This window comes from Schistocerca americana, chromosome 8, assembly GCF_021461395.2.
Source record: "Schistocerca americana isolate TAMUIC-IGC-003095 chromosome 8, iqSchAmer2.1, whole genome shotgun sequence".
Taxonomy (NCBI): Eukaryota; Metazoa; Arthropoda; class Insecta; order Orthoptera; family Acrididae; genus Schistocerca; species Schistocerca americana.
The window spans coordinates 51,057,863-51,074,091 of NC_060126.1; the positions used below are offsets into that span (position 1 = coordinate 51,057,863).

Here is a 16,229-nt window from a genome sequence, read left to right on the forward strand (position 1 = left end):
CCGTCCACCTAACTTTCGTAACCTGTTAGTTCATCCCTATGAAATCCCCAAACCACCTTCCCTACCCTCTGGCTCCTATCCTTGTAACCGCCCCTGGTGTAAAACCTGTCCCATGCACCCTCCTACCACCACCTACTCCAGTCCTGTAACCCGGAAGGTGTACACGATCAAAGGCAGAGCCACGTGTGAAAGCACCCACGTGATTTACCAACTGACCTGCCTACACTGTGATGCATTGTATGTGGGAATGACCAGCAACAAACTGTCCATTTGCATGAATGGACACAGGCAGACAGTGTTTGTTGGTAATGAGGATCACCCTGTGGCTAAACATGCCTTGGTGCATGGCCAGCACATCTTGACACAGTGTTACATCGTCCGGGTTATCTGGATACTTCCCACCAACACCAACCTATCCGAACTCCGGAGGTGGGAACTTGCTCTTCAATATATCCTCTCTTCCCGTTACCCACCAGGCCTCAATCTCCGCTAATTTCAAGTTGCCGCCACTCACACCTCACCTGTCATTCAACATCATCTTTGCCTCTGCACTTCCGCCTCGACTGACATCTCTGCCCAAACTCTTTGTCTTTAAATATTTCTGCTTGTGTCTGTATATGTGTGGATGGATATGTGTGTGTGTGTGCGAGTGTATACCCGTCCTTTTTTCCCCCTAAGGTAAGTCTTTCCGCTCCCGGGATTGGAATGACTCCTTACCCTCTCCCTTAAAACCCACATATACATATTTAAATATGTCTGCTTGTGTCTGTATATGTGTAGATGGATATGTTTGTGTGTGCGAGTGTATACCCGTCCTTTTTTCCCCCTAAGGTAAGTCTTTCCGCTCCCGGGATTGGAATGACTCCTTACCCTCTCCCTTAAAACCCACATCCTTTCGTCTTTCCCTCTCCTTCCCTCTTTCCTGATGAGGCAACAGTTTGTTGCGAAAGCTTGAATTTTGTGTGTATGTTTGTGTTCGTTTGTGTGTCTGTTGACCTGCCAGCACTTTCATTTGGTAAGTCACATCATCTTTGTTTTTAGATATATTTTTCCTACGTGGAAAGTTTCCCTCTATGGTGGGCAACTATGGGATTGACGACCGAAACGATAGAGGTGAGACATTAGTCCAGTTCGCTGAGTACACCAGTATGTCCATCATGAATACGTTCTTTAAGAAGCACCCTGACCGAAAATGGACTTGGAGGAGCCCAAATTTCAGTGTCAAAAATGAGATGGACTTTATTCTGTCAAATATTCCGCAGATTGTAAAAGACGTATCAGCGCTAAATCAGTTCAACACTGGCAGCGATCACCGTCTTGTGAGAGCAAGGGTCGAACTCAATATAAGAAATGAAAGGAGTAAACTTATGAAAGGGAAGAGAAGGGTAATCAACCTCAAAAACCTGGAAGAACATTCCTCGAAATTCCAAGAAGTCCTCCAAAGCAAGTTCCACGTAACTAAAGATTGTGATTTGGCTGAAATGATTGTTTCAAGTGCACAAGAAGTCAGTGGCCTATGCCAAAAAAATAAACAACCAAAGAAATTCAGTGCCAAAACTGAAACCCTTTTACAACAGAGGAGAGAAATGAAAATCCAAACCAATCGTGACATGGTGGCTTATTCCGAACTATGTAAGGCAGTGCGAAGAGAAATGAAAACTGACATACAGAAATTCACTGAAGACACCTTACGAGCAAGCTTGGAGAACAAGACAAGTTTAAAGTCAGCCAAACGCAAACTCACAATAGGTAAAAAGCAGATTATCGCACTCAATGGAAATGACAGTCGAATCACTGAAAAGGAGGCGGTTTTGAAGTTCATCAGAGACTTTTATAGCAATTTGTATAGCAATCCAGGGGAAAATTTGAGTGTATCTAATTTAAATGATATATCTAGTGTTCCAGATATACTCCCATTGGAAGTCAAGTGTGCTCTAGATAGCATGAAGAAGGGAACAGTGCCAGGTGAGGATGAGCTCAGCGTTGACATCCTCAAACTGGCAGGAGAGGTAACAATAAATCACTTGGCAAAAGTATTTACTTCCTGCCTGCACTATGCTTCAATCCCACTATCGTGGAACAAGGCTAAGATTATTTTGATACACAAGAAAGGAAGTATTCACAATATTAAAAACTACCGTCCTATCAGCTTGCTCTCAATTTTGTACAAAATTTTTACAAAGATCTTGTTAAACCGAATTAGTTCCACCCTAGACTCAGCCCAACCTATAGAACAAGCTGGATTCCGAAGCAATTTTAGCACTATTGACCACATTCTGACCGTTAGTGAAGTGATAAGCAGAGCGAATGAATACCAACTGCCTCTCTGCATTGCCTTTGTTGACTTTGAAAAGGCATTTGACTCCGTTAGCCATGTAGCTGTCCTCCAAGCTTTGAGTGAGCAAGGAGTGGGAGCAGCATACATTGAAGTGCTCAGGAAAATCTACGAGAATTCTTCAGCTTATGTTACTTTACTTTACTTTACACGTGGCTAAGGCCTTATCGACCATACACCTGCTCTACAAGCCTCTTCCAATTATTTCTATCCAGGGAAATTGTTGTCCAATCAGAGTTGATGCCCATCCTAGCTGCATCTTCCCGGATATTCTCCATCCACCTAATTCGAGGTCTTCCTCTTCTTCTCTTTCCTTCTAATTTCTTATTGGATGCTATTTTGGGTAGTCCGTTCTCCGGCATCCTTGCTACATGACCAGCCCAGTTCAGTCTTCTCTTCTTTAACATTTCCACAATGGTACTATGTTTGTACAGCTCCCGTAGTTCTTCATTTTTCCTTATCCTCCACTCCATGACATTTTCATCAAAGATTGGTCCAAATATTTTTCTTAGTATTTTTCTTTCAAATATCAACAGTTTTTCTTCATCTTTTTTTCTGAATGTAATAGCTTCACACCCATATAATGCTACTGGTACAATAGTTGACTGATAAAAACGGATTTTGAATTCAGTACTAAGTGATCTCATCCTTAAAATTTTGATACAGCTGTAAAAAGTTCTATTAGCTGCTGCTAGATGGGCATCTATTTCTATTTCTGCTCTATTGTCTCTGCTAAAAAGACTCCCTAAGTACTTGAAGTGGTCAACTGCCTTGAAAGTGAGACCATTTACGGTCAGTGGTGTATTCTTTTGGAGTTTTTTACTTATGACTAGATATTCTGTCTTTTCTTCATTCACATGAAGTCCAGCTTTCTCAGCTATTTTGTAATAATTTTGCATCATCCTGATTAATTCAGCTTTTGAAGTGCTTATTAAGGCTACATCATCTGCATAAGCAAGTCTAGTAATGTTCTGTCCCTGCAGTTGGATCCCTTGTGGATTAGTTTTGGTGAATTCTCTATCAATCTTGTCTAAGATAATATTAAATAGAATAGGTGAGATGGCATCCCCTTGTCTCAGTCCAGTGTACACCTTAAAATTTTCAGTTTCTCCTGCAGGTTTCTTAACTTTGCATATGGTTTCTTCCAAACACAAACAAGCTTATGTTAACATCGGCGAATCAACTCAAGAATTCCACATCATGAGGGGTGTCAAGCAAGGCGATCCCATCTCCCCAAAACTGTTCTCTGCTGTATTGGAAATGGCTATGCCAAAGCTGAGCTGGGAAGGTAAGGGAATTAGAATTAATGGAAGGATGCTTACCAACTTGAGATTTGCTGATGATATTGCCTTACTGGCCAAAGACTTCACAGAGCTCCAAAACTTTGTTACAGATCTTGCATCGGAATGTCAGCTGGTTGGCTTGAACATGAACCTTTCCAAAACAAAAGTAATATCCAACAAATGGGTCCCAGCTGGAGATGTGAAAGTCAAGGACAGTCTACTAGAAGAGGTCAGTGAATATGTCTACCTTGGCCAGATTATAAATATGAAGGGAGACATAAGACCAGAAATCTATCGATGCATCAAGCTTGGCTGGCAAGCATTTGGGAAGAATTCAAAAGTATTCAGATCAAAAATGCCAGTAAATCTGAAGAAAGCAGTATTTGATCAATGCATTCTTCCTGTGATGACGTACGGATGCGAGACATGGACACTGAACTCATTCACAAAAGGGAAACTTAGGACAGCACAGAGAGCCATGGAGAGATCAATGCTGGGCTATACAAGAAAGGACAGAAAAAGGGCAGATGACTTCTGGTCTGTGACGAAGGTTAATGACATCTTAGAGAGAGTAGGTTCCTTGAAATGGCAGTGGGCTGGCCACGTCGCAAGAAGAAAAGACAACAGATGGACGAAGTTAGTACTGGAGTGGAGTCCGAGAGAGCACCGGAGGCCTAGAGGAAGACCACCAGACAGATGGGACAAAGACATCAAGAAGATCGCTGGTAACACCTGGCAGAGAACTGCCCAAGACCGTCCCACTTGGAGAAGACTTCTGAAAGCCTACCTGAATCCACGACTCGAAGAGGCCACATCATCTAATGATTGAATTGGCTGATGATGATATATATATATATATATATATATATATATATATATATATATATATATATATATATATATATATGTGTGTGTGTGTGTGTGTGTGTGTGTGTGTGTGTGAGGATTTGAAATTATGTATAAAATTTGTTGGTGACTAAGTGCACTCATTCTCAAATACTGGATAAATATGCTCTGCATATTTGCACTGCCTCAGGCAATATACACAGTTCCTAACTGTAATACTTATTGTAGCTTGTTAAACATTAGACATAATTTTATACCTCTTCCTCTTAATTAGTAAATTATGAAGCATACTGTAGACTTCTATCAACTGGACACTGCAATTACACATCCATCTTAGTAATACTACAGTGGATTGGACCTCAGAAAGTGCTAAAACGACCAAAGTGACTTTTGTACTGATACACTGATGAATAACATACTTTTGAAATTCTTCAAAAAATTTTTGACCAGCAGTACTTTTAATGTTTTCTCAACTGAAGAAAATGTTTTAAGCAATGCTGTAGGCTATATTTTCAAGTATATGTAGCAACTCAAGTTGAGGAATGGTGGAACATAAGAGGAAAATAAGCTGACCAGGTGAGAAGATGGATGTTCAGAAACAGAAAGTGCAATACAGTATATGTAGTATTATTCACAATATTGCTTATGTTTTCACTAGTAAACAGAAACCTTCCATGTTACCATGAGACAGAACTCAGAGAGCCTCACCTGTTGGTTTTGATATGCAGTAACTGTTGTGAAGGCCGTCTCAGGGAATGTGTACGTCAGAGCTCGTTCCACACTTGCCTGCTGCTCTGCTGGAGTCTCTAGGTCTGTCGTCTCCAGTATGTGCACTCTCGGCAGGTATTTATGCATTGAGTGCAAGGAAACCTAAAATGTAAATTTCACGTTTATTCACTAGTGTTCGGATGCATTATATTATTTGTATCATTGTATTGAAGAATTGTGTTAGCTTTACTCTACATTAATTTACCAACACCCATCTAGATGAACCATAGTATCTCATTCATCTGCAATTAATATTAATGAATCAAAAATCAGGAATCTTTATTAGCCATTATTTATATGAAATTAGATAATTTTTATCATCGGTATGCAATAAACATTAACTACAAAAATAAGTAACAAATACAGTTCATATGTAAGTAGTTACTAAATACAGTAAATACTGAAACAGTGAATAGAGAGATTATTTAATCATTGTTTTATATAAAATCAACAAATTAACATAAATTGATACACAAGAAGAATTATTAAGATGTCTAATGACAATTGTAAATTGGAAGGATATGTAAGACTGTGGCTAGTCCATTTTTCATACAAAATGGGTTTCTATTGACCAGCTAGACATCCATTGTCTGTGATATTTTAATGGCATGGGAAAAGCAGACTGTGACAAGTTATTGTAGGTTTTGTGTGAGTCCCTAGTGTTTGTGAGCTGGTGGCTTCATATATTTTAATTTTCCTTTACTCACTGGTGACATGTGTCATGCCACTGTTTCTGGCAAAGCGGACATGTATGTAAGTGTACAGATTTACTGTGGTCAATTGACTGAGCCTGCTAAGAGAGGGCAACAGTGCTCCACAGGACTTGTCTCACACATTGTGTCACTGTGTACGAAATTCCTTTTTTTGTATTTTAAAATGTTGATAATGTGAGCAGTATATCCCCAAATGAAATGTGCGTCTGCAGGAGTCCAAAACAGAGAGCTCTAAGAAATGACACTGTGACTAACACCGTCAGGTGGTGAATTAAATAACTTTACTCTCTGTAAGTTACAATTTACATGAACATCTTCATGTACAAAAGTTGAAATTCATATCTGCATATAAGAAGCATATCACTGTTACCAACTGCTTACAGTCCATAATTTACAGTAAATTTGATAGCAGTCCTTGGAAGCAATGTGCTCACCACAAACAGTATGTTGTGAAAACTCATTATTATACAGAACAATTATCCCAAGAGCTAAAATGTCATGATGTGTTCATCATTCATTTGGCTTGCAGCTACTCTTAGAACAGGCAAAATTTGTGGCTCAGGCGAAAGGAAACAAGCAGTTACAATTAAAATAGAGCACACACACAGAAGCAATATTATGTGGATACGAGCAGTACAATCAGTGTATTAGTGTTGAGTGGATGGAAGCTTATTGATGGGCTATGGCATGTCAGTGACATTGACATACTGCTAACACACACACACACACACACACACACACACACACACACACACACACACACACACACACACAGGCATGCACACACATTAAGTTCAGTTTTTATATATGGGAATGGTATGTACACGGCAACTAGCAGTGAATAAAATTGTTTAAATCAACAGTTGAAGGTATCAATCACAATGTCATTTCTGCAGTACATCACAGCTATGGACCCACCTAACAAAAATCTTGCATTGTTCCAAAATAGCCATTATTAATCACATATCTATGTTTCCGTAAGAAATAAAAGGCTCATGTAATATTTCTAAAGAAATGGGTGATGTGTCCTTACTAGTTAAGTTTGCATTTCTAGTGGTTTGACAGATTTACTTTCTGTGCCCTGGATGTCATTAAATGGACACTGTGTTTTCTTTGGATTATAGAGAAGTTTCTTTGATGAGGGCCATACAGTGAAGAAGCAAGTGCTTCCTGTGGTGTCACCACCAGACACCACACTTGCTAGGTGGTAGTCTTTAAATCGGCCGCGGTCCGTTAGTATACGTCGGACCCGCGTGTCACCACTATCAGTGATTGCAGACCGAGCGCCGCCACACGGCAGGTCTGGTCTAGAGAGATACCCTAGCACTCGTCCCAGTTGTACAGCCGACTTTGCTAGCAAAGGTTCACTGACAAATTACGCTCTCATTTGCCGAGATGATAGTTAGCATATCCTTCAGCTACGTCATTTGCTACGACCTAGCAAGGCGCCATTATCATTTGCTATTTATCTTGTGAAGCATGTACCGTCAGACCGATGTTTACCAATTATGGATAATCCTCGGCGCCAAACTGTTGTGACTTGGCAAGACAGCCAAGCCACTTGGAGGTAGCCGAAAGGCACGCGTTTAAGCTCACGCAGGCTGGCGTGAGGTCTGGAACAGTTAAAGGAGTTGAGTATAGTAAAAACGTATGTAGCTTCTGGAATACTTAACTTTAATCCATAATTCGTGAACATCGGTCTGACGGTACAGGCACCACAAGAAAAATAGCAAATGATAATGGCGCCTTGCTAGGTCGTAGCAAATGACGTAGCTGAAGGCTATGCAACTATCGTCTCGGCAAATGAGAGCGTAATTTGTTAGTGAACCATCGCTAGCAAAGTCGGCTGTACAACTGGGGCGAGTGCTAGGTAGTCTCTCTAGACTTGCCGTGTGGCGGCGCTCGGTCTGCAATCACCGATAGTGGCGACACGCAGGTCTGACGTATACTAACGGACCGCGGCCGATTTAAAGGATATCACCTAGCAAGTGTGGTGTCTGGCGGTGACACCACACTTCCTGTATAACATTATCGAGAGCTGAGATGCCCTGATTTGAAGTAAGCAGAGATGTCATCATAACATCATTTGTCAATCTGACTACATAATGATTACATGATGAGCAATAATGAAAAAGGAGGCTGCAAGGACAGAGCCCTGTACTAACTGCCATATTATGCCCCAGTAATCTGAACAGTAATAATGCACTGAAAACAAAGTATTATCAGTAATAACACTTTTAAAAATAAAATCTACTATGATAGGAAAACTTTTTCTCATAGTACTCTTTATAGAATTTAACCAGCATCCCCCAAAATTTGTTTTATAATGACTGAATTTACTAAATCTTTGTGATAAAGTTGTGTTGAAATCAAACCACAGCATAAGGCTGCAGTTTGTAACAGCAATATGTGTACCTCAACATTCACTTCTATGGACTTGACAAGGCACTATAAAATGAGGTAATAAAAGTCATGGCATATGTCATTATATCATGTTGTATCTTCTTTATGGACTTAACAAGTTGTTGGAAGTCCACTGCAGATGAATGAGACGGAGCGGGGTGGTGCAGTGATTCGCACACTCGACTGGAATTAGAGAGGACAATGGTTCCAACCCACATCTTGCCATACAGATTTAGATTTTCCATAGTTTTCCTAAATTGCTAGAGGCAAATACCAGGGCGGTTCCTTTGAAAGGGCACGTCCAATTTCCTTCCCAATTCTTGACATGATCCAAGCTTGTGCTTCACCTCTAACGATCTGAATGTTGACAGGATGTTAAACACAATCTTTCTTCCTTCCTTCCTTCCTGATATAATGAGCAGTGCTGCCTCTGTACATTATGTTGCCTGTGCATGAACTGACCTCTCGATTAAGTTCCATTAATGTTTGATAATATTCATGTTGGCCAACGGGTGTGGATGACCAGATTATTTGCTTTAACTGTCAAGAATGTTCTTCAAAACAATCGTAATTAATTGTGGCCCAGTGACATGGCACATTGTCATCCGTAAAACTTCCATCGTTGTTTGGAAACATAAAGTCCATGAACTGCTGCAAATGGTCTCCAAGTAGTCAAACGTAACCATTTGCAGTCAATGATCAGTTGGACCAGTTCTGTGTAATCACTGTCCACACTATTATGGAACCACCGCCAGCATGCACATTGAGTTGTTGACAACTTGGGTCACTGCTATTGTCAGCTTTTACCAACTGAAATGGAGACTCATCTGACCAGGTTACAATTTTCCAGTTATCTAGTGTCCAACCGATATGGTCACGATCTCTGGAGAGGCACCGCAGGCGATGTCGTGCTGTTAGCAAAAGCACTGACGTCAGTTTTCTGCTGCCATAGCCCAGTAACGCCAAATTTCGCTGCACTGTCATAACGGATACATTCATCTGATGTCCCACATTGATTTCTGCGCTTATTCCATGCAGTGCTGCTTGTCCGTTAGCACTGACAACTCTCTACTCAAACGCCGCTGCTCTCGGTCGTTAAGTGAAAGCTGTGGGCCACTGCCTTGTCCATGATAGAGGTAATGCCTGAGATTTCTTATTCTTGGCACACTCTTGACACTGTGGCTCTCAGAATATTGAATTCCCTAACGATTTCGAAAGTCGCATGTCCCATGCGCCTAGCTCCAACCACCATCCAGTGTTCAATGTGTTAATTCCCATCATGTGGCCAAGTAAACCTTTTCACACGAATCACATGGCGAGGAATCATAGCTTCTCCAATGAACTTCCATTTTATACCTTGTTTACGTGATCTACCGTCATCTGTCTATGAGCGTATTGCTATCCAATGATTTTTGTCGCCTCACTGCAATGTAAATATGGGGTGACCAACTTTCCTGTTTGTCCCGGGATCTCCCGCATTTGAACATATTTTTCATAATCTCCCGACTCCCGTATTTTCAGGCTCATTGGGCGTTTATCTCCAGTTTTTATAGTCGCGCGGTCTAAGGCGCCTTACCACAGATTGCGGGGTTGCTCCCCCCCCCCCCCCCCCCCCCCCCCAGGTCGGAGGTTCGAGTCCTCATTTTATTTTTTACATGTGTACAAATATGTTTCAAACATTTAAATTTTGCTCACACAGTCAGAATTCGTTGAAATAGGCAACCGATTCTATATCGAGATTGTTGTTCGTAGAGGGAGACCAAGAGATGAATACACTAAGCAGATTCAGAAGGATGTAGGTTGCAGTAGGTACTGGGAGATGAAGAAGCTTGCACAGGATAGAGTAGCATGGAGAGCTGCATCAAACCAGTCTCAGGACTGAAGACCACAACAACACTGCCCTCCAATACTAAATTGGTGATCCCTTGATGCCTCAACACATGTCCTACCAACCGATCCCTTCTTCTAGTCAAGTTGTGCCACAAACTTCTCTTCTCCCCAATCCTATTCGAGACTTCCTCATTACTTATGTGATCTACCCATCTAATCTTCAGCATTCTTCTGTAGCACCACATTTCGAAAGCTTCTATTCTCTTCTTGTCCCAACTATTTATCGTCCATGTTTCACTTCCATACAAGGCTACACTCCATACAAATACTTTCAGAAATGACTTCCTGACGCTTAAATCTATACTCGATGTTAACAAATTTATCTTCTTCAGAAACACTTTCCTTGCCATTGTCAGTCTAAATTTTATATCCTCTCTACTTCGACCATCATCAGTTATTTTGCTCCCCAAATAGCAAAATTCCTTTACTACTTTAAGTGTCTCATTTCCTAATCTAATTCCCTCAGCATCACCCGACTTAATTCGACTACATTCCACTATCCTCGTTTTGCTTTTGTTGATGTTCATCTTATACCCTCTTTTCAAGACACTATCCATTCCATTCAACTGCTCTTTCAAGTCCTTTGCTGTCTCTGACAGAATTACAATGCCATTGGCAAACCTCAAAGTTTTTATTTCTTCTCCATGGATTTTAATACCTACTCCGAATTTTTCTTTTTTTTCCTTCACTGCTTGCTCAATATAAAGATTGAATAACATTGGGGAGAGACTACAACCCTGTCTCACTCCCTTCCCAACCACTACTTCCCTTTCATGTCCCTCGACTCTTATAACTGCCATCTGGTTTCTGTACAAATTGTAAATAGCCCTTCGCTCCCTGTATTTTACCCCTGCCACCATCAGAATTGGAAAGAGCGTATTCCAGTTAACATTGTCAAAAGCTTTCTCTACGTCTACAAATGCCAGAAACGTAGGATTGCCTTTCCTTAAGCTAGCTTCTAAGATAAGTCGTACGGTCAGTATTGCCTCACGTGTTCCAACATTTCTACGGAAGCCAAACTGATCTTCCCCGAGGTCGGCTTCTATTAGTTTTTCCTTTCGTCTGTAAAGTATCCGCGTTAGTATTTTGCAGCCGTGACTTATTAAACTGATAGTTCGGTAATTTTCCTATATGTCAACACCTGCTTTCTTGGGGATTGAAATTATTATATTCTTCTTGAAGTCTGAAGGTATTTCGCCTGTCTCATACATCTTGCTCATCAGATGGTAGAGTTTCGTCAGGACTGGCTCTTCCAAGGCTGTCAGTAGTTCTAATCGAATGTTGTCTACTCCGGGGGCCTTGCTTCGACTCAGGTCTTTCAGTGCTCTGTCAAACTCTTCACGCAGCATTATATCTCCCATTTCATCTTCATCTACATCCTTTTCCACTTCCATAATATTGTCCTCAAGTACATCGCCCTTGTATAGACCCTGTATATACTCCTTCCACCTTTGTGCTTTCCCTTCTTTGCTTAGAACTGGGTTTCCATCTGAGCTTTTGATATTCATACAAGTGGTTCTATTTTCTCTGAAGGTCTCTTTAATTTTCCTGTAGGTTGTATCTATCTTACCCCTAGCGAGATAAGCCTCTACATCCTTACTATCCATGCCTGCTTAGCCATTTTGCACTTCCTGTCGATCTCATTTTTGAGACGTTTGTATTCCTTTTTGCCTACTTCATTTACTGCATTTTTATATTTTCTCCTTTCATCAATTAAATTCAGTATTTCTTCTGTCACCCAAGTATTTCTACTAGTCCTCGTCTTTTTACCTACTTGATCCTCTGCTGCCTTCACTACTTCATCCCTCAAAGCTACCCATTCTTCTTCTACTCTATTTCTTTCCCCCATTCCTGTCAATTGTTCCCTTATGCTCTCCCTGAAACTCTGTACAACCTCTGGTTTAGTGAGTTTATCCAGGTCCCATCTCCTTAAATTCTCACCTTTTTGCAGTTTCTTCAGATTTAATCTACAGGTCATAACCAATAAATTGTGGTCAGAATCCACATCTGCCCCTGGAAATGTCTTACAATTTAAAACCTGGTCCCTAAATCTCTGTCTTACCATTATATAATCTATCTGAAACCTGTCGGTATCTCCAGGCTTCTTCCATGTATACCGATTGTCTTGGAAACGGTGAATCGATGCTTCACGATTAGATGCGAGTTGGTGTCAGTGCCAGTACTTAACTGTGAACTGTTGTTCAAGATTTTATGATGGGCAGCGAGGACGAAGCTAAAATGCGACCAAAAAGCAAAACAAAATATATGTATATATATCTTACGAAATGGGAAGCGTTATATTCCTGGACTGAACTGGCATGGTCAAATGCTTACAAAGCAATCTGCTCAATCTGCAAACGAGAGTTTAGCATCATCACACATGTCGGCAAGAATGGTTGTATACAGCACATGAATACTTCAGGTAATAAATTATTACTATGTATTAGAAAAATATCTTAACTGTACAGCACATAGTAATTGGCAATTTTCTGAGTTTCCTTCTTGTATTTGCTCGTAGGTCACAAAGCAAAGCAAATGATGCCACTACTTCGTCAAGATAAATACTGTCTTAGGCGCTCCTCACCTGAGCAGGGGCCTAATAAATGACGACGTGAAAAGCATTGCTGGTGACTTTTCACTACCACACAGATTCATTCATGTATATTTTGACTCGACTTTTGCTCTCGCTCTTTTGTAAAACACAATTAAACAGTAATGGAGAGAGTCCATCTCCCTACCTAACACCAGTCTTTATATGAAATGGTTCAGAAATTTCTCCAATGAATTTAGAGCTAGTGTCGGTTAACGTTTCCTTAATCAGTGTTAAAGTTTTATTATCTTGCCCTTGTTCCTTTAAAATATGGACAAGAGATTCAAGATCCGCTGAGTCGTAGTCCTTTTTAAAATCCACAAGTGTACATACAATTTTGTTACTAGACATCCTTTGGTGCCTAAGGATTAGTTTGAAATAAAGAATTTGTTCCGAACAGGACGATTTGGTCTAAAGCCTGGTTGGTACTCAATGATTTTTCCTGATTTATCGATTCAGGAAACAGCGTTTCGGCCCTACTTCTCTAAGCATGGTACGAGGGTTGCTCGTAAAGGTATGCACAATGTTTTCTTAACCTCACAATTTATTTTTACAGTATCTTGACACATCTTGAGAGACAAAATGTGATTTTTCTTCATAATCTTCGTTCCTTTCAACTGCCTTACACCACCGTGGAACTAAGGCCTGTATACCCGCAAGGGAGAAGTTAGGACAACCACGTTTGAGCCACCGTTTGGCAGCCTTCACAAGACAGTTCACCATCTTCAAATCTCGTTCTGCGGAGGGATTCCTTCAGTTTACCGAAGAGGTGGTATAAACATGACGCCAGATCGGGGATGTAGGGGTTGGTGTTTCAATCTTGACCACCCAAGCTTTGTGGTCCTCTCACCGACATAATGCCGGACGTTATCACGCAACAACAGAACATCTTGTAACTGCTGATTTTGTGGAACGCGACACGTTCGATCATGAAGTTTTTTTAGAGGTTGCCACTTACGTGTCAGAACTTACAGTGTTCTATATCACATGATGCCCAGAATCAACAGTGCTTGTGAATCAAGAAACACAATAGCCACCACTTTTCCTGCTCAAGACGCAGTTTTGAAGTTGCACGTAATCATCGATTGCTTTTTCATCTACGGTTCAAAGTGAGGCAACCAGGTTTCATTCCAGTCACAATTTTTGCAAGGAATTTATCTTCAGAATTTGTCGTACTGTTCCAAAAGTGCGCTACACATATTCTTTCGTGTTTCCCTGTGAGCATCCGTCAACTCTCTCGGAACCCATGGTGTAAACTTTTTCAAGTTCAATTATATTAGTATTCCGCAAGCACTCGTTTCTCCTATTTCCCATTTTGGACAGACCGTTCAGTTTTGCGTTTGTCAGCCAGAACCACATTGTGTATACGTCACCCCCATTCGGACTGACAGTTCGTTCATTGTTTTGGGTTTGTCAGCCAGAATCAGACTGTGTGATCGCCGCACACTGCCAGAAAGCCTGTGCAGTGTTGGTTGGACCGCTGCGCGTCGGTGTGCCCATCTCACCAGGCAATGTGCTTGCTGTCGTCGGCGTCATTGTTCCTGAACACCTTCTGCAGTCTCTTGTGAATGTTTATCCCTCTCACGGTCTCACAACACAGGAACTCTGTAGACAAACATCAAATGCACTACTCGTCTTGACGGAATGCTACGACAGCGCGACTTGTCGAAAGAGAATGAAGTGAATTTCGATACGAGCAGGAAGAATGTTTCTATGACCTCAATGAGTAGCAAAGAAAAGCTGGGTTTTTGAAAAACAATGATGTGAATTTGTTTCGGAGTGACATTCGTACATTTTAATTAAACGAAAAAACCAAACTGCTTTCTATGAGAATCTACATGTAACTAGTAAGACAATGTTCTTACGTCAGAATAAAAATATTGAAGATAAATTAAGTATAACGCTGAATAATACAACGAACAGTGAAACACTAATACCGTACTGAAAGATAAAAGAGAAACGCAGAGAAATTTTCAAATAAGTGCGTAAGGGTGAATAGCCATTCAAAAATATGGACCGCTAATGAGAACCACGTGCTTGCTTACCTAAATTCTTGTCTTACATAAACCAGTTTTTCTTCGTTCTTGAATGTGCAACATGGTACATTTCTTTAAAAAAAAAATCGATATTTCAAGCTCTTTCATGTTCTACATACACATGTATCAATGTAAAGCGAAACTTGGAGCATATTTTTTATTGGTCCACTCAATGAAATCTGTTCCAGTCCCATTAGCGGATGGAGCGCGGGGAAAACGACTGCTCTTAGCCCTCATGCGAGGCGAGTTCTCACTACAGTCCGACTCTTATCTGCGCTATCTCTAAAAGGGTTAAGAGCTGAACTTCAGTTTCTGCCCTGAAAAACGGGTCTTGGAGTTTTTGAAGCACGTTCTTGCGAGGTGTCTGGAATATTGTTTCTAGTTCTCCATATTACGATTTTTCAAACCTTCTGTTGCTCTCTCTCTGTCGTTAGTCAAATGAGCCTTTCACTATCCTTCCCGGGTCAGGGATTTTCTCTGCCTCGTGATGGCTGGGTGTTGTGTGCTGTCCTTAGGTTAGTTAGGTTTAAGTAGTTCTAAGTTCTAGGGGACTGATGACCATAGATGTTAAGTCCCATAGTGCTCAGAGCCATTTGAACCACTATCCTTCCCGCCTTTCTCCTATTGATAGGCCAGACAACCGTCCCAGGCGCAGTGTACAGCGTAAGCAATTTCTAAAATATTTTTAACTTGGCAAACGCTCTTGCAGAAGCCATAGATTCTGTCAGATATGTTACATCAGGACACAGTGCGTACTCTAGGACAACTCTGCTTTGTGTTGTACGTCCGATATTTTTTATGTTTGTACTTTAAGTAGAGCTGTTATCGATATCAGCTAATCTAAAAGCAAAAGAGCAATGTCACCAAGAAATGTTGTTGAAAAATTTAGGTGCTTCATTTATGGTTCAAATGGCTCTGAGCACTATGGGACTTAACTTCTAAGGTCATCAGTCCCCTAGAACTTAGACTACTTAAACCTAACCAACCTAAGGACATCACACACATCCATGCCAGAGGCAGGATTCGAACCTGCGACCGTAGCGGTCGCGCGGTTCCAGACTGTAGCGCCTAGAACCGCTCGGCCACTTCGGCTGGCGCCTCATTTATAAAGTGTTCATCAGAGGCATTAGATATGAAAAGATGTTGTTTTACTACGTATGGGTCTACAATGGCGTTCGCGGAGCGACATCTCTACGAACCGTGGCGTTCTCAATGCCCTGTCGCGGGCTCTGTCAGCCTCTGGTTCACACGACGCTTCTTCTTCACTTCTTCACTTCTTTATTTCGTTGCACAATTTGCACTCAGTGGTCGATGTTTCACAAATGTTGGAATTTCGTCAAGTTGTTTGTCGCATGGCTGTTTCAG

At 41.1% G+C, this 16,229-nt stretch overlaps 1 protein-coding gene across 1 annotated transcript in view; it reads right to left on the reverse strand.

Moving 5' to 3' along the window:
* Positions 1-16,229, reverse strand: part of LOC124545519 (T-box transcription factor TBX18-like) — a 239,975-nt gene that overhangs the window by 39,717 nt on the left and 184,029 nt on the right. The window contains exon 5 of the mRNA XM_047124466.1: positions 5,173-5,334. Within this exon, the coding sequence (XP_046980422.1) occupies positions 5,173-5,334 (162 nt within the window). The remainder of the gene's footprint in view (positions 1-5,172; positions 5,335-16,229) is intronic.